At 39.8% G+C, this 19,012-nt stretch overlaps 1 protein-coding gene across 1 annotated transcript; it reads left to right on the top strand.

Moving 5' to 3' along the window:
* Nucleotides 1–3,477: 3,477 nt before the first annotated feature.
* On the top strand, nt 3,478–15,040 carry LOC108135771 (octopamine receptor beta-2R). The gene is made up of 6 exons (XM_017256624.2): nt 3,478–4,848; nt 8,665–8,763; nt 11,704–11,802; nt 11,875–12,233; nt 12,948–13,125; nt 13,958–15,040. The coding sequence occupies exons 1-6, from the start codon at nt 4,304–4,306 to the stop codon at nt 14,277–14,279; spliced, it is 1,602 nt and encodes a 533-aa protein (XP_017112113.1). The 5' UTR covers nt 3,478–4,303; the 3' UTR covers nt 14,280–15,040.
* Nucleotides 15,041–19,012: the final 3,972 nt, after the last annotated feature.

Genomic DNA, 19,012 nt, shown 5'->3' on the forward strand with positions numbered 1-19,012 from the left:
AACTTAGCAGTCGAGGCCGTCCAATGCCAAGAGCAAAATCGGCGTAGTCGCGAACAGGCGCAACTAACGTATATGTACAATGTGTATTTAAAGAGTGCGCAGAGCTAAATTAAATTTAAAAAATGATTTTCATGACATTAACATTGGCATTTGGCTGCCGCTAATGTTCCTGCCGATGTGTCGTCGTTAACTGCACGTTGGAAACATGGCATAGATGTAGATAGATGTGGAGACAGAGATACAGATACAGATACGCAGATACAAGACAGCTGCGTCCGGCGCATTTTGGGGCTCCATAGCTCGTGCTTCCGTTGCCGGGACTCTGTCATCGCTTGTCACTCATCCGTAAACCTTCTGCGTTGGCCGTTTGAGATTCCGTGTTTGCTGACAAATTCGCTGGGGAAATACACACTTGGATATCTGACTGATTTTTTGGGGCCTCGGCCCTTTCACTCCCACCGCTCGGTACTTGGAGAGCCCATTAATTAAATCAACTTTTAATCTATTTATACATAAAACTGAGGGAAATTCATTTTGCCACAAAATTAATTATACGCCCACGCGCCTTCAAGCCAGAGTGCTGCCGCCGCCCAGTGCAAAATTATAAATTTTAAAATTTAAAAAAAAAAAAAAAAAAAAAAAAACAAATATAAAACAACAAGCAACGCCTCTGCGGCAGCACTTTGATGAGCTGGGCGTTCATTAAAAAAAATTGTTGTATTTTATTTATAAAATATATTTGGCCAACACAGTGTTTTCCAATGTTTGCTTTTGTTGTTCGCCAATATTTATGTATGCTTAAATAATATTTTTCTTATACCGTATTCACTTTTTCCCCTTTGATTCTTTGCAGTTGCTCTCCAACTTGGAAAAGCGCCAGGGCGTGGCAGGAAAATCAGCAACCCTTCGCCATGTGGCTTCACTCACAACGGCAAACTTCAGCGTGTGGACACTTTCATTTCCCTAATTAACAGTCTGCAATCCGAGAAACTCAAACCGAACAATCCAAAACCAAAACGCAAATATCAACATCAACTCGGAAAATGTATAATAAATAAAAAAAAAATAACAAAAAAAAACCCCTACGCGAGTGACCAACGTATAATTTAGAGCTCGTGGCCACCAAAACTCGAGTGGCCAATTTGTTGTACGCCATTTGGCAACAACCACAGCTGCGAGCATAACATCAAACAGTCGGCCAAGATGCGAGCGTTGAAAGCGTGTGCGAACACGAAAATAAAACATCATCATCAGGAAATAAATTCGGGAAAAAATAAATATGAATATATATCGGAATGAAATAATAAATATAATATATAGACATAGACTAGCACATAACCAAAGCCATATTCTACATTCTAAATGAGTGCGCTATATCCCGGCGAGGGGCGTCAAAAAATGGCATAGGACATTTTCCCATTTTCCCCACTTTTCCACCACTTAGTCGGGGGGCACAGGGCCGAAGACACCGACCAGAGCGGAATATACTCATCGAGATATAGATGTAGATATGGCGGCTGTATGCTAAAGGCATTTGAAACGAGTGACATTCTTTCGCCCAGCTGTTGTCATATAAATCATTGCTTTTTTACAGGGTGTGCTATTGAGTTTGGAGCAGTCAAGATCTGGACTTAAGATAGTAGACTTTATTTAGATGACATAATTTAGGTAGTAATTTTGGCCTTATCGAATCTGTTGATTTAAAAATTGGGATATAAATATGTATTTTTGTATCAGGATTTATGTAGTTCTAATAAAACTACCAAAATGAATCGCTTTTTAAGCTCATTTATTAAACCAATGAGTATTAAATAGGACACCTTTGAAGATCAAAAAGTAAAATTTTATATTTCGTTTTCAAAATTAATTTTATGAAGCAATTGGCAAAAATATATTGAATTAAAATTAATGTTGGGATTAGATATTGAACTATAATAATAGTAAAGGCTTGCAGAGTTTTATTAAAACATAATTAATTAGACTACCATTGGATATGTAAATGAGTGCAGTATATTCTGGATAAGTGAATAAAAAAGCCATTTGTTAAGCCTCACTGATTATAATCCTTTTAAACCATAATCAGTGATTTATTTAAAAACAAGAAAGAAAGCAAACTTCGGCAAGCCGAAGTTCATATACCCTTGCAGCTATCGCAAGAATTAAATATTTTTGAAAACATTAAAATTATGATTTACTTGCGTATATGTTTAAAAACATTGAAGCTATGACGATTTGCAGCTTAATTATTTGATTGTTCTTTTATATATTTTTATTATTTGTATGGGAGCTATATGATATAGTCGTCCGATTTTGATGAAATTTTAACGATAATTCTGAAATATTTAACCATTGCTATATGTCGAAGAACTAAACAAAAAATTAAAAAACAGCAAAGTTATAATTTTTTTCAATTATTTTTCCGATTGTTCCTATGGGAGCTATATGCTATAGTCGTCCGATTTTGATGAAATTTTAACCATAATTCTGAAATATTTAACCATTGCTTTATGTCGAAGGACAAAACAAAAAATTAAAAAACAGCAAAGTTATAATTTTTTTCAATTGTTTTTCCGATTGTTCCTATGGGAGCTATATGCTATAGTCGTCCGATTTTGATGAAATTTAAACCATAATTCTGAATTATTTAACCATTGCTATATGTCGAAGAACTAAACAAAAAATTAAAAAACAGCAAAGTTATAATTTTTTTTCAATTATTTTTCCGATTGTTCCTATGGGAGCTATATGCTATAGTCGTCCGATTTTGATGTAATTTAAACCATAATTCTGAATTATTTAACCATTGCTATATGTCGAAGAACTAAACAAAAAATTAAAAAACCGCAAAGTTATAATTTTTTTTCAATTATTTTTCCGATTGTTCCTATGGGAGCTATATGCTATAGTCGTCCGATCCGGCTCGTTCCGACTTATATACTACCTGCAATAGAAAGACAACTTTTGGGAAAGTTTCATGCAGATAGCTTTAAAACTGAGAGACTAGTTTGCATATAAACGGACGGACAGACGGACAGACGGACAGACTGACAGACGGACAGACGGACGGACAGACGGACAGACGGACGGACAGACGGACATGGCTAGATCGACTCTACTAGTGATGCTGATCAAGAATATATATACTTTATAGGGTCGGAAACGTCTCCTTCACTGCGTTGCAAACTTCTGACTGAAATTATAATACCCTCTGCAAGGGTATAAAAATACACCCTGTTCGATTCGCATAAAAGTCCGCAAACACGCACAACATCAACAACTCAACTTCTGCGTCAGTAAATAAACAAATATTGACTCAAATCAATACAAATGCCGGCGGCAACAACTAGATAATGTACAAAAGTGATTATAATCGGGGCAACAAAAAGAAAATAGAGCCCATGTTTTTCCATGCTCTTAATATTCGTTTTGATTTTTTTTTCCTTTTTTTTTTTTTCCGATCCACCATTTATGGCACAGTTCCAGGAGGCATAACATCGAATAACAATATCTGAATTAGTGGGCGCAGAGCTAAAAAAACCGACCACTTGGCCGAAACCGAAACAAACTAAAAATAATTTGAAGCCCAAGAAATGTTAAAAATAAAACTAAAAGAAATCAACGAATTTTCGTCGGCTACACAAGGCGGCAGCAACCGCGGCGGCAAAAAAATATGAACAAAATTAAAAAGCAACCGCTTGGAGCTAGAAAAAAACCCAATCAGCGAGCAGCAGCCACAAAATTACAAAAAATAGAAAAATAGAAAAATAGAAGCCGCACCACACACATAGTAAATAGCCAGAAATTGTCGTCGTCCAGCGAAGAGGTGGTAGTGGTAGGTAGTAGCCTCCATCAGCAGAAGCAGCGGCGGCGGCGGAAAAGCTGCGGAAAAGCTACAGAAAATCAACGGGAAAGCGAGGCCATCGAGAGCGTGTGGGCGGCGTTGGCTGGCAAGGACAGTGGTCGTTGGCTGTTGGTCGTTGACGTTGTCAACGGAGGCTGAAACTGAGGCTGAGGCTGAGACAGAGGCAGCGGCAGCGGACGCGGCGACGTTGTCGTGGCCACACGGTGCTGGCCCGGCCACTTTCGCGAATCAATTTCCGTTGCGGTGGCCGTTTCAGTTTTGGTTTCAACGTCGCCGGCGATACGCGTGTCGTGAATTTCCAATGGCGGTTCTAGTGGGTGTTGTTCCGAAATAGAAGTGCGAAAAACCAGAAACAGTGTTTAAGTGGCAAGTGGCAAGCAACCAAAGCCAAAGAAAGAGTATAGAAAAAAATAAAGCAAGACAACACACGCCATCACACTCATGTTGTTGTGCCCCGAAGTTGTTGGCCCAGAGCCACCGCGGCAAAGGCATCGCACCAGTGCGGCCAGGATACGCAAGAGACCGAAATGCTGCTGTGGCAATCAGGAGGAGCAGTTGGAGCATCTGGAGCCGGAACAGCAGTCTCCGAACCCTAGCTATAGCCATCGCCAGAGTCTCACACTGGCGCGGGTCACAGCGGCCGCTCTCACCACGGCGGCCATGTTGCACACAACGAACGCCCTGGCCACCAGCTCATCGTCATCCGCATCCTCATCGTCATCCGCCGGATCTGCACTGCCATTGCCGGGCACTGCCACGCCCCCATCGCACGAACTGAACGCCACGCTGCTGAGCAGCACGGCGGCGGGCCTGATCTTCAACGAGAGCGGATACAAAGATCCTGGCCTGGGACTCAATCCCGACGAGGACTGGCTGGACAACATCTTCTGGGTGTTCAAGGCCTTCGTTATGCTGCTCATCATTATTGCGGCCATCTGCGGCAATCTGCTTGTTATTATTTCTGTGATGCGTGTTAGAAAATTAAGGTGCGTATACGTGATATTTAAGCTGCCCCAGCCATAATTAGCTGTGATGTAATGTGAAAAAGCAATTAGAACTGCTCGCGCTCCGTGTAATTCGTTCGTAATTTGCATAAAACTGCTCCATGCCAGCGGCATTGTCCTCGAGCTGGCTTGATTGCCAATTTGCAGCGTTACCTCTTGGCCGACTTACGAAAAAATTACAAAGCGCTTCGCTTTCTAAACGCGATTTTCGTCAACTTTGCATAAAATTCATGCACGTCCGCAACGTTTCTCCCGTTTATTCATTCCCTATTCCAAAAAGATACACCCCTGAAAAACGTGCTGCAGGACATCTTTTTGTGCTCGCTTTGCTCTGTCATTGCTCGTCCTTAGCTCGTATTTTATACAGACTCCTTGGCCCTTATTTACTCAGCTCATAATTGAGCATCTCAGCTGTGCTCTATGCGTCGTTTCGGCATGAGACTGCAATATTTACTTCCACCATTTAGCGAAGAAGGCGGTTACAGCAAAGGAACTGAGATGCATTATTTTAACGACAAATTAACTTTCATGACTTTATTCATGAATCCAATTTGCATATTAAGAGGGATTCTTAATTGGACGCTTGGGTAATGATTTAATTTGGCTAAATTCATTGTCCATCAACCTCAGGTCTTCGTTTATCTGCTGAATTTAAATGGAAATTAAACTAGCCATAAATATTTGTGGAACCAATCAAAACATTGCGCAGTGCTTTGGCTTTAGGTCTAGAATTTATTGCTCCATTTGAGGGCTCCAATATCTGGGCTTGATGACTAATGGGCAAATTAAATTTCATATTCAAAATTTCATATACATGCTAGAGCCAAAAAAACACACCACAAACTTGTCAATTTCTCGGGCGACCTCGTTAACTAATGAAGGGTGGGGCCTTTTTGGGGCTGCGTCCTTCGACGAAAATCACATTATCATAAAAACAAACTTTTCTAGTGATAAATGATGAGACGTCAGCTGGCACGGGTTCGTTAATATTTTTAGTTATGCCTTAATAACGGGCAGGCAAATCAATTTGGCGCTTCATAAAGCCGACGCAATCAAAACTTGTTTTCTGGCTGACAAACGCTCAGTTATTTTTCCTGCTAATTTTTTTCCCTGCTAAGCTTTCTACGCAGGTTTATTTTTTTTACTCAGCAGAGGAAAAACTTTAAATACTCTTAGCCAAAGTTGGCGAAGGGCAATGAAGCCAAAAGGCGAAACAAACAAACTTTGTTGGATGGCACAGCAAAACGAGACTGAAAAAATGTTTAATGATAAAAAGGGAAAAGCGAGGCATAATTAAGGTTGAACCCCGCTTAATTTATATTTTTGCCCTGGCTGCTAATGAGAAGCGTTTTATTTTTTAAGTGACTTGCGTGCCAGTGGATTCCGTTGCTCCAAGACAGGCCCAACTAATGATGATGACGATGGATGATCATCAAGATAATTTTGTTGCACTGATATCAAACTTGAAAAAATAAGAGTTTTTAGACCCTCTGGCCAAGGGATTAACTTGCTGTATCAAAAACTTTAAGTAGCAGCTATCAGAAGAAGTTGATTTGAGTCAGTATTTTACTCAAGGTTCCCTATAAATCAAATTGTATTAAAGAAAATAAATTGTAATGCACAAACTTAAATTTGCTTATTTCGGCTCGTGCGAAAACCATGCTGAAATTAATTATTTGGCAAGCTATGGCCAATGCATGTGGCAACTAATGAACTGAAAATCCAAATGTTAAAACTTCTTCCACATGGTCAGCTTACGGCAAAAATTCCATTGTTCTGAGCGGCAAATAATACGCATACGTAGCGTGAAGCAAGGCAATGGAAATAAAAATGTGGAAAAGTTAACAAACGCAAAAAAAGCACACACACCCAGCTAGCAAAGAATGACAATTAAACACTGCGAGCGTGTAGCTCAAAGAGAAATTGAACAAAAACAAAATGCATGCTGAACACGAGAGGTGGAGGTGGGTGGTGTTCGTTGGGTGGGTTTTGGGGGGAATGAGAAAGAAGAAGTGTAGAGGGGAAGGCCGCGGAACCGAGAACAAGTACAAAAACAATACACACACACACACCCAGCGCGGCTACAACTTTGGCAATTAAGGCAGCTTATGGTTTTTATGACAGCATAAATTTAAAATGTTCTATGCCAAACAATAAAATTCCGCTTTCTTTCCTCCACACAAATTATTTGGCCGAGATGAGACGCAGAACATAGTGCTCTAGTTGTTGAGTGTATAAGCAGATATATCTAGAATCTGGATATATGTGTGTGCTTTAATTTGCCATTACAACGGGTGGGAAATGGGGAAAAGAGGGGGACGGAGACTCATTAACGCAGCGCCTTCAGTTGAAGGATGCTCGAAAACAGTTTCCGCCTTCACTTTTCCCTCCATGGAAACTTCTTTTTGCTATTTTTCTTAAATTTAAATGGCAGGCAAATTATCTGCAGTTCAACTTAGAGGGAAAGAGGGGGGAAAGAGGGGGAAAGGGAGCAGCTAAGTAATGGCGGAACATTTTCAAAATGGCGTCGATTTGTTGCAATTAACGTCTAAGACGCTGAAAGTTATTTAAGTAGTAGCCCCGGGCAAAACAGATTACCATGCCCAGACAGCCAACTTGAAACTAAGCAGAAGATAAGATTAATGTAACTTAATGGCAACAATAGATGCGATGGATAAGAGAATTTACCGCCCATAAGGCCTGAAAACCACAGCAAATGTAAATAGGTCAAACAGAATTTATTGATTTCGTTCACTCTATTACTATTGAATTAATTTTATTAATAATTAATTCACTGTATTATTAAATTCACTTTTATTTTTAATTAGTTAACTTTGTTATTGTCTAATTAAAGTTTAATTCACCTTTTTATTTATCATCTCTTAGTTTGATTTTTTGTTTATTTTTTTAAATTATATTTCAAGGCCTATACAATTATGCTTGAGAATTTTATGGAAAATGAAAAGTGAGTTTCTGGAAAAAAAAGATTGCGATATTTAAAAGACTACAGTATTCAATAAATAATTTTAAAGAAATTAAATCATGGAATGCTTTTTTATTCCTAATATTAAATGCAATTTCCTAAAAATACCCATTTTTGTGGTGTATCCAATATATAAAGTTTGGGAAATTGCACAAAACGCATAAAAGACACTAAAAAGATTTTAGCCACAATCCAAAAAGAAAATATTAAATTACATTTGAAGCGCCCGCATATTAACATAATTGACCAAAAGTTTTCGAGCGCAGAAAAGGCTCAGTTTTGAATTCAAACTTTTCCCATTTGACTTAGTGAGAATGGCAAATGAAAGGCTGCCGCCTGGAGTTCAATGAGGTAGCTTCACTTGTCCGATTAGAGAGTCCTTCGGCCAGCAACTAGTCCAAAACTCTAATTGGCCAGAGCATTTGCCAGCAGTCGGCTTTGAATTCAATTTAAATAACAAAATAGGTATAAATGTTTGCCCAGAGGTTTGCCGATGCCCCCTTCTGTTTGTCGATTTTTACCGGTATATATCTGATTTTTCGTTGTGTATCGACATCGTTCTCGATTCTTGGCTGGCTTTTCAATTACACCCCCCCGCTGCTGCCGAATGCACCCACATCTGCATCCCACCAAACCGCCCGAGGGGTCCAAACTGTCAACTCGTACAATAGAAGTCCCCGTTCACGCATTCACTCATACGATATATCCTGATTAGCCCCCACGGGGGGCAAAAAGGACCCCCTCTTATGCACTATATTGTGGGATATTGTCCTCTGATTGCTAACATCTCGTATTCTTCCTTCTTCTCTTTGCAGAGTTATAACGAATTACTTTGTAGTTTCCTTAGCCATGGCTGATATAATGGTCGCTATTATGGCCATGACATTTAACTTTAGTGTGCAAGTAACTGGGCGGTAAGTACAACAACAAACGGCAACAAAAAATACCCCATACACACACAGCCACACACAAAGCCTAAGCAGGGCAACAAAAGCGGGCAAAACTGTTGCAAAAATTACAGCTGCAACCAAAGGCAAGACCAAATAAAATGCCAGTCCAGCCATCCAAGGTGCATGGGTGGTTGGGTGGTTGGGCGGTCGTGGACGTGGGCGTGGGCCTGGGCCTGGACGTGGGCGTGGCAGTTGTAGAACAAACAACCAAAAACAAAAAATCCCTGAAAAATGAAAGCAACGTTTATTTATGCCCCTGTGAATGTTCTAGTCTGTGTGCGTATACGTACATATAGTTCTCTTACACACACACACAGACCGACTTTTTTGCATGTATTTACGTGGTTGTGGGAGGAAAATGCAAATGCAGAAAGTCATCTCTGTGTGCCCATGTGCGTGCATTTGTGTTCAAGAATTAAAATGTGAAAAATAGAACAAACAGCAAGGCATTCGTTTAAGAAAACGATTTCAGGATACCCATTTTAACTTTCGGATTTTAAGTTTGCAAACTTTTAGTTTGAATGCTCTTTACAGAAAATTAAAAAAAAGGTAGAATATTTTTAGCCCGAAATCGTTACTTGATTTTAAAAGTGTTTCTTAGTGGACATATTTACTAACAAAGTTATGTTTACCTTCAAAGTTATGTTTACCTTCACATAACTTTGTAAGTAAATGTCCTTAACATTTCTAGCAATAGAACAAATTATTTATTTTATTTTAACGTAAAATTTTTGAATTTCATAACAATGTTTAACAATGTTTGTGTTTAAATTTACAGAAATATGAATATTTCAATTGAATTGAAGAAATTTTAAGCCATGGTTAATATTTGATAATATATTTTATTAAGTTTAAAATAATAAAGTTTAGATATTAAAAAAAACAATTTCAAACCAAATATTCGTTTTTTTATGGCCTTAAATAACCCATTTAAACGCATAAGTAAGAAGTACCCACTGAGAGGGAAACGACAACTTTGAAAAGCTATTCCAAAGGACAGAAACCGTCAGAGTGTGACATGGTCACATCCTTCACGCCGAAAGTCCGTCGCGACGGTCCAACAGTCCGACACCGTCTTTGGTATGTTGATATGTTGGCATGTTGGTAATGCGATATGTGGACGCGTTGCCAAGTGCAGTCGGCTGAGCCCAGTTAATTATGCACGAAGGAAGCTGGCTTAAAGGCCTAGCTTTAAGCTCGTCTTGAGCGTCGAGCACAGGGTGCAATGCAAATGTTTGCAATGCCACTGACGGCGACAACGAGATGGCGATAATGGTGGCGATGACGTGGGGCTGGTGGGGGGAAAGGGGTTTTTGGGGTCGGTGGGCCATTCAAGTCACATTATGTGCACTTACTGCCAGGCCAAAAAAAAACTTCAGCAGCGCAAGTTGCATATAAATTGGCATCGGCTGGTGTCGCGTCGTCCTGATTTTCTGGCAGCAGCCACCCCCACCTCCACTTGGCATTCATTAGCCGTATCACCTTCACAGTTGCCAGTTGCCAGTTGCAAAGTTGCATAATTGCAGCCAACAGCAAGTGGTGTCGCCATTTCAGGGCCTAAGCTGCAAAGCCAGGGCGCCCCGAAGGAATGGTGTGGAATCGCCCTCCCCCAAAAACGCCAACAACCAAAACAGCCTCGCTGGATAGTCGAAAAGTTTTTGAAACTGATGCCAAACGGGGCGCCCGATAATAAATTCCACTGCCTCCTGGCCAAAAGGCTGGGTGGCCGCCTCCGCCAAACGGCCAAAACGGAGTGGCAACCAAGGGCGACGGCGACAGCGACACCGACAGCAACAGCGACGCAAGTTTTAATGAGTTTTTCATGCAGCCCAGTTCCCGTCCTACTCCCCATTCCCCCCACTCTCCCCCTCCCATGCCCCGAGCCTTATGGCCTATTTTCTGGTCTCACAGTGCACTTAAGCTTTTAATTTGGCCCTCAACAGAGGCAGTTCAGGGGCAATGTCACCTGGCAACCAAAACTAAGATGAAATCGATAAACACATAAATCAGGCGGACTGATAACAAAGTGGGCCAGAGGAGAGTGGATTGTCTGGGTCGCTTTTACTTTTTTACTGGCCTACATTCAGGAATTGGCAGTGAAATGCCGTTTAAATGGAGACCTCCTTTTTTGAACTTATTCCTTGACTTTTTACGATCCACACTTCCTCTGTCTTTTAGTTTAAAATTACAATAATCGTTAAAATTAGCTTAAATTTCATATAGTTTGTTCTTTTTAGTTTTAAGCAGCCATAAACACTAATATTATAGGCATACAAATTTTCGTTTACAACCACGTAAGAATTTATTACTTTGTTTCCAAAAGCCAAAAGTAGATTATTATATTTATTGCTACCATTATTTCTATGATCCACACTTCCTGTGTATTTTAGTTTAAAGTAACAACAATGATTGAAAATAGCTCAATGACTTATTAGTTTAATGCCGCCATAAACACTTAAATTAAAGGCATAAAAACTGTTGCTTAAAACCACTTAGAAATTTATTACGATGTTTCCAAAAGCCAAAAGTTATTTTACTATTTATTTAATAACTAACTTTATTGGCCACTGATTTAGCAAGCCCATAAAACTTAAGTTTCCTGGAGTAAAAAATACTTGTTAAATGTGCATTCAGAAAGTGATACTAAAACTTAATTTTTCATAAAAAAAAAAAACGGGAAACGGAATTTCGTTTTATAGCGATGACTTCACGAACGTATTTAGCCAGGCATTTTAAAAGTCAGGCAAAAACACAGAAATGAATCATCACAAATAGAAAGTGCAAACTCATGCATTCGATAATCAGATACAATGACTTCAAATGCTAAAGCCCAAAGTATATGGCCCCGCTATTATATGGGTAATCATCGCGATATTGATGCCTCCTTTGATTGGACTCTTTCAGCTGGCTCTTCAGCCCCTTCCTGTGCGATTTGTGGAACAGCCTCGATGTCTACTTCTCAACAGCGAGTATTTTGCATTTATGCTGCATATCTGTGGATAGGTAAGCGGCCTCTCAGAGCCAAAAACCCGCATGTGGAGCACCAATAACATGGCATTTTCACGTCCCTTGCAGATACTATGCGATTGTTAAGCCGCTCAAGTATCCCATCAGCATGACGAAACGCGTCGTCGGCATTATGCTGCTGAACACATGGATATCGCCGGCGCTGCTCTCGTTCTTGCCCATCTTCATCGGCTGGTACACCACCGACCAGCATAAGGTGTTCGTCGTGGAGAATCCGGACCAGTGCTCCTTCGTGGTGAACAAGTACTACGCCGTCATCTCGAGCTCGATTTCGTTCTGGATCCCCTGCACCATCATGATCTTCACCTACCTGGCCATCTTCCGCGAGGCCAATCGCCAGGAGAAGCAGCTGATGATGCGCCACGGCAACGCGATGCTCATGCACCGCCCCTCCATGCAGCCCTCAGGTGAGTTTCAGCCCAGAGTGGTTGACCCCATTTGCCCATTTGGTATGTAGTGCAATGTATCTGAGAAGTTAGTTTGCCAAGGTGAAAATTATTATTAAAGTGCCCTGCACTTTAAGCTCATTAACATAAATATGGAAATGATTTGCTACTTTTGTTTATTTATTTATTTAATATCAACCAGCTGTGTACACAAATGAAAGTACATAATATTTACAGATACCATAGGTGCAGTTCATATTTATTTATAGGTCGGTGATAACGACTGATTGAATCCGTTTTTTTCTATGTAAACAGTTTAAGACTGTGACTACGAAGTCTACACTCTGCACTCTTTTTCTGTTTAAAAATTACCAAGTTTTTAATAAATTTAAACAAGAAAGGTTTATAAACTATGTAAATCAAATAAAAACAAGAAGTAACGCTTTAATCGAGTGTTTTTAATATAAGGTACCCGTTAGTCCTTTAACCAATTTTAACATATTAAAATTAAATAAATAATTATTTATTTTCTTTTTTTGGGGATGCAACAAAAATACTTTATAATTGGTTAGTTTTCTGAATGGCCTAGAAGCCTTATTGATCCTAATAGGAGGATTGTGTGACTAATTTGATTGATACGTAGCCTAGCAAGTGATGCAGTGGCATTGCACAAAGTTCTGTGGCCTATCTGATGGCTGGGCATTTATCAAATCTCTGTCCTTTCTCCTCCGGCAGGCGAGGCGCTGAGCGGCTCCGGTTCGTCGAAAACTTTGACGCTGCACGAGGTCGAGCAGGAGCACACCCCCACTAAGGACAAGCACTTAATCAAAATGAAGCGGGAGCACAAGGCCGCACGCACGCTGGGCATCATCATGGGCACCTTCATCCTCTGCTGGCTGCCATTCTTTTTGTGGTGAGTACCGTCGAACGGCTACGCATCCCGCTGACATGGGATTTGGGGCATAATTTATCTAATGTCACGCATGCATAATTAAATATTACTCATACGACCCGTGCGCCATTATTTCGGCGGTTGTTGTTTTTCGCACCGCCCCAAATATAATCTCATTTATGCATAGCCCAGGCCCACTCATGCATCTGGAATTTATGAGTACATATTATGGTATAAGTACATATATGAGTACATATAAGTATGGCATAAAATACTCAGACAAAATGTGATGAACCGAGATTTTAAACGGTGGCTAATACCCCTTTTGAGAAGAAAACTTAATCATAATAAAGACAGAGATATTTTTTTACCAATTGTTACTGTTAATTTTTATTTGTTATACATTTTTTAAAACTACAAGCTTACAGTACATTTATATGAAACTCGCTCGGAGTATTCCAATCTTATTTGTTAATTTTTCTATTATTTACTAATTTTTTGTTATTTATTAATTGTTGATACTTTCAAGTAACATAAATTGTCATTTTCTAGGTATAGAGCTTTAGGTAAATCATAATTGTTTTTGTTTTTAAAAGGGTTATAAAGTATCTTTAGTAACAATACTATACAAAGTTTACAAATATGTTTATTTGCATTGGCCAAATTTAAAAAATGTGATGCTGTTAAGTCATTGTTTTTTAATAAGTTAAGATATCATATTTTAAGGCAATTGAATAATTTCCAACAGTCTAAAAAAAATAGAAAATAATCAATGGCCCTGAATCCATGTTTGGTTAAAGATGTTTAGTATTTAATCAAAATTAAGCCAATAATATTTTTCCCATGCTTGCAGGTACACGCTCTCCATGACATGCGAGCCGTGCCAAGTGCCGGAAATCGTCGTATCGATCCTGTTCTGGATTGGCTACTTCAACTCGACGCTCAACCCGCTGATCTACGCGTACTTCAATCGGGACTTCCGGGAGGCGTTCCGCAACACGCTGCTCTGCCTGTTCTGCAACTGGTGGAAGGACCGCCATCTGCCGCTGGACATCGACATCCGGCGCTCCAGCCTGCGCTATGACCAGCGGGCGAAGAGCGTCTACTCGGAGAGCTACCTCAACTCGACGACGCCCTCGCATCGCCGCCAGTCGCAGATGGTGGACAACTTATAATACAGGGACGAGGCGCTGCTGACGCCCATTGCCCAGCAGCGGCAACGGCTGGCGGCGGGCGGGTCCGAATGCGGATCTCGTCTGGGCGGACAGTTGGCAGCTGCCGTCGACAGGGATAGGGATATAGATAGGGACAGGGATAAGGACAAGGCCAAGTCGCACGTTGACCGCCTGGCGGGCTGCGACGATGTGCAGGAGATCCAGATCGAAATACCCATGGAGTACATCAACAAATGGAACAAGAACAACAATGCTGCCGCCTCGACGTCCTCCAGCCATGTGTAAATGTAAAGTGCTCGATGGGGCGGCGAATCAATCGATGGCAGAACGGCAACCGGGGGGAGGAATCAATTTAATGCAATTAAAATGTTCCATTAATTTGTAAAATTAATATGCCGGCTCATCTCATGCGTTGGCTGACTTACTCGTAATGTTGACATTAATCAATCATGCTTCGAAGCGTGCCATTTCATTTGCCCGCCACTGTGCACCCATCGATTGCTTTTTTTGTTGAAAATAATCTACATGTATATTTTTTTTTTGCAAACTGAAGCACAGATCGGGGCTCTTGTAGGTTAACTTATTTATTTATGTTTTCGTGTCGTTTAAATCTTGTTGTAAATACTGAGTATTTTTGTACGACTAAATTAAGCACAGGTTGTAAACTCATCTCTATATGTATGCCAATCGGAAAACTGTATGCCCCAAAGCATTTTGCTCACTCAAATGAAAAACCAAAAATAAATTAATCAAAATGGCAATCACTGCAACTCACTGAGCTATGCGTGTACATAGGGATTCGAAAAAAGAACGAAGAGCTAAAGCTAAAACTGTGCCAATTAAGAGACCGCAAATTATAGACAACTACGAGAGAAGTCCTGCAAAAAAAAAAAAAAGAAAGAGATTTCCCCGCGCGAAAAATCAACCACACCCCCAACGCAATTAAAATCAGAGAAATTAGGAAGCCCGACAAAGTTACGGAAGCTAAAGCAAAGCTAAACCCAATTGTTATTTGAACGACAATCGCATGAATTGAAAATGCTCAAAACCAAAGTAAACCTTAAAACGTATATCAAGTAAACATAGCGAAAATATATAGTCAAATCAGTGTAGGATCCAGGCGTTCGGAAAAACCAAAGCTAAAGCCCAAATAAATTAACCAACTTATAGTGAATCGATATCAGACTAACCAAATTACGTGTGTGTGTGTGTAGTGTGGGAACCGAATCCCGAAACTGTTTTCGTTTCAAAGTGTTTAGTGTCGAGTTCAATGGTGCGTCGGACGAAAGGCAATTGCGTTGCAGTTCCTGGAATTAAGTTGACTGTGTAGCCTGTGAGGGCAAGGCTTGAGTACTGCTTCAGAAGTCAGCAACTTGATTCCAGCAATTGCGGCCCAATATTCCGCAACAAAGAAAGCCAGCGAAAACCCAAGGAAAATTCGAAATTACACTGAATTCCGACGATGAAAAGCAATGGTAATGCTAATAAGGCGAATAAGGCAAAAGTGCAGACAAAGAGTTTTGTGAACTTTGTATAAATAACTAACGAATCCACAAAATGTTACCGATTTTTGATTTTCCATTAATCCGCAAAGCAAGCAGAAAGTCAAGAACATTTGTCAAGTAAAGCAAATTTACAAAAACAAACAGCAACTTTTATGCTGATTTCCCAAGCTAGTCTGAAACAAAAATATAAAATAGAACTATTGTGTCGAGTGGAAAACAAGGATTAGGAGCCAAAGCTCAATATGTATCATATAAAGAGTGTATAAATAGATGTCTAAATAAATGTTATATTTATAGTAAGTATTTATTATATGACTTTCCTTAAAAAGATGAAATAAAACCATAGAGAAGAGCGCAACCTAAATCTCCAAAGAACTTGCTATATTTTTATAAACAGCAGCCCCCAAACTAATATTGTATGTGTAATTTGTATTTGTATATTGACAAGTCTGTGTATATGTGCGTGCGAGTTATTTATTATTATAATATTATTACTGACAACTGAACTTTTCGTTGCATTGTTTTGTGTTTTGTTGTGCAATTTTCCATGCAAAACAAAATAGGATCCTAACATTAAGCCAAGCTGACAAGCAAATCTGGCCTCGAGTGGCAGACAAGTAAATGGCAAACTAAGCTACTAACTAAGTGAATATGAAATTCAGATGTATTATAAAGCAACATAACAAACTTTGAGTTGGAAAACAAGCAGAAAAGCAAAATAAATTTAAAACTACAAATATAGCAAAGCGAACTTGTTTAATTTCACCCAGGCCCAGCTGCTGATTACCAAGGGCAAAGTTCTGGACAAACTGAAAAGTAAATAATGTCGGGAGCCCGAAATACCCAGTCCGCATCGAAGTACATTAACAGCATATTAGCAGGACAAAAGTAAAGCTGATTACTGCCGGCGACAGTTGTAAACTTCTAATAACTGTCAAGACTCGACTTCGGCTGACAAATTACAAATTTGTTCAAAAGCCCCGTGGCAACGTGGCACAACCCTGGCACACGCGTCGAATGAGTGATTTTTATTTGGCAAATGCGTGTGTAATTTAACCGGCGCCATGGCAATGATATCGTACCGCTACCCCTCCATTGCTTTGGGAAAGTAATTTATCATAGCAGTCGCTCTCAAAGGGGCAGATCATTTGGTTCGCTTTAAATGCCCGAACAAACGGTCTCCAGCACCTGTGAGCCAAAGTTTTTACCATTCCAAAGAGTTGTATATATATTAAATTTATTTAGCAAAAGGTGACATACAGCACCTCGAAAAGTTTCCCTACGCCAGCTTAAGCTCCACACCTTACATTAGAGCCCAGTGTAAACTTTATCAGCATTTAAAAACTCACAAGGAAAAAACGAAGCTCTGCCTGCGGCACTGTGTGTTTGGTTGTCTATTGAAAATGTTAATAAATTTGTGCAAGCCAAAAAAATGAACTTAAATGATGATCGATTGGCTATGCAATCTAGTCAATTAATAAAATTGCTTTTAATCTGTTTCGAATGAAATAAATTAATGCCCAAAGGATTTTTTTAAAGACCTACAACTTTTGTGTTATTTTAAGCATGTAAACCCTTGAAAAGGTTGTATAAATGTGTTTCTTTTTTGTAAAGTCAGCAAAGTACCAAAAGAACATTTTTTTATTAATTTTAATTTAAAAATACATCTAAAAATACATTTATTTAAAAACAAAAAAATAAATATTAAAAGCAAGGGCATATAAAAATTCGGTTCCCCCAAAAAACTTCTTGCAGTCAAATAAAAATCATTTTAATACGATATATTTAAACCAGTTTATTCTTTGTGCACATTTTTTTGTTTTTTTTTTTAGCAAGTATTAAGTTCAAATAGTTTCTGTGAAATAAAAATAAACATTGACATTGACGGTTGAATTAATTCTGCTTTGCTGGCGAGTCAAATCAAATAAATTTGCTTAACATTTTTTTTGGTCGATTGTAATGCATCAGTCAATTAAAGTGTCGGTCACAGAGGTGGAATATTTTGATAACATAACTTGAGGACCGTAAAAAAGCTTGAAATTATTATTTTTAAATTAGACGTGCACTGTGGATGGCACAATACATAATAAATGCGACTCAAATCAAACTCCATTCATCAAAGTCAACCACGGCGCCTAGATTGCACCCATTTTCCCTACCGACCGGCTGCGAAGTGAGTGATTCACGATGGCATCGGAGCAATCATCGCTCATAAGGCCCGCCATTTTGGCCGTGACAAGTGATAGACACGCGCTTCTTGGCCCGGAGCAGAGGGCACCCAATGATGGGTGCCTTATTGCTCATCAACATTTCAATATTTAAAGGAGACAACAGACCGAGCGACCTGCACCTTATCAGACAGTCCGTCACTCGGGGCGTCACTTAAATAGCAAACACACAACTGTCAGTGACAAAACAAGCGTTAAATCAAATACCCTCGCCTCGCCCCCGCCTTAGTATATATTTTTTATGAAATTTTAATAACTTTGACATGTGCAGAGACAAGCTTCAAGCCGGCATATTGCCATCGTCAGCTGTTGTTGCTGTTGCTGCTTCTAAATTTCGTCCTGGCATTGATGTTGCTGTTGTGTTCGTGTTGTTCTGGCCCGCCCCTTTGTTGTTGTTACTGCTGCTGCTGCTGTTACCGCTGCTGTCTGATTTGCACGATATGAACACGCGCTGAAATAACAAATCTTTTTTAGATTTACGCACGCGTTTTGGCTGGGTGGCATCAAAATATTTTTATTACAAATGCAAATATTGACGCCCTGCATTGTGGGGGTACTATATAGTTGTCCTGACTTGAGCGCCTTGAGGGGTTTTTCTTTTTTGTGCGGCAAATTCGGCACTTGAGGATGGCAGGGTGTTACAGAAGGGTGTGGGTTTTGGGGTGGCATGATGCTTATCAGCTGTTCTGGGGGTGGCTACCAGCAGGGTTGCTCAGAAGGTACTATGAAAAAGTGGCTTTGTTGTAGAGCACGCCCTAACCATCATTTGCCCTTTTAAGTATGCTATAGAAAAGTGTGTGTTACCATTAAATCTCTGTTATTTGAACTGAAAATCGGTTTAAGTTTTTGAATTTCACCCTACTACCATTCTGAACAACTCTGTTCGAGGTTCGAAAATTCCTTTTCCCGCCAAAAAGCATTGCGCAGAAGCTCTCTACCTCGAATTCGCCGCATCCTGTGTTGATTTGCCGCCAAAGGACTTGGCCCGCCGTCTTGGCCC

The sequence above is a fragment of the Drosophila elegans genome, unplaced genomic scaffold (genome assembly GCF_018152505.1).
Source record: "Drosophila elegans isolate 14027-0461.03 unplaced genomic scaffold, ASM1815250v1 contig_476, whole genome shotgun sequence".
NCBI classification, from domain to species: domain Eukaryota; kingdom Metazoa; phylum Arthropoda; class Insecta; order Diptera; family Drosophilidae; genus Drosophila; species Drosophila elegans.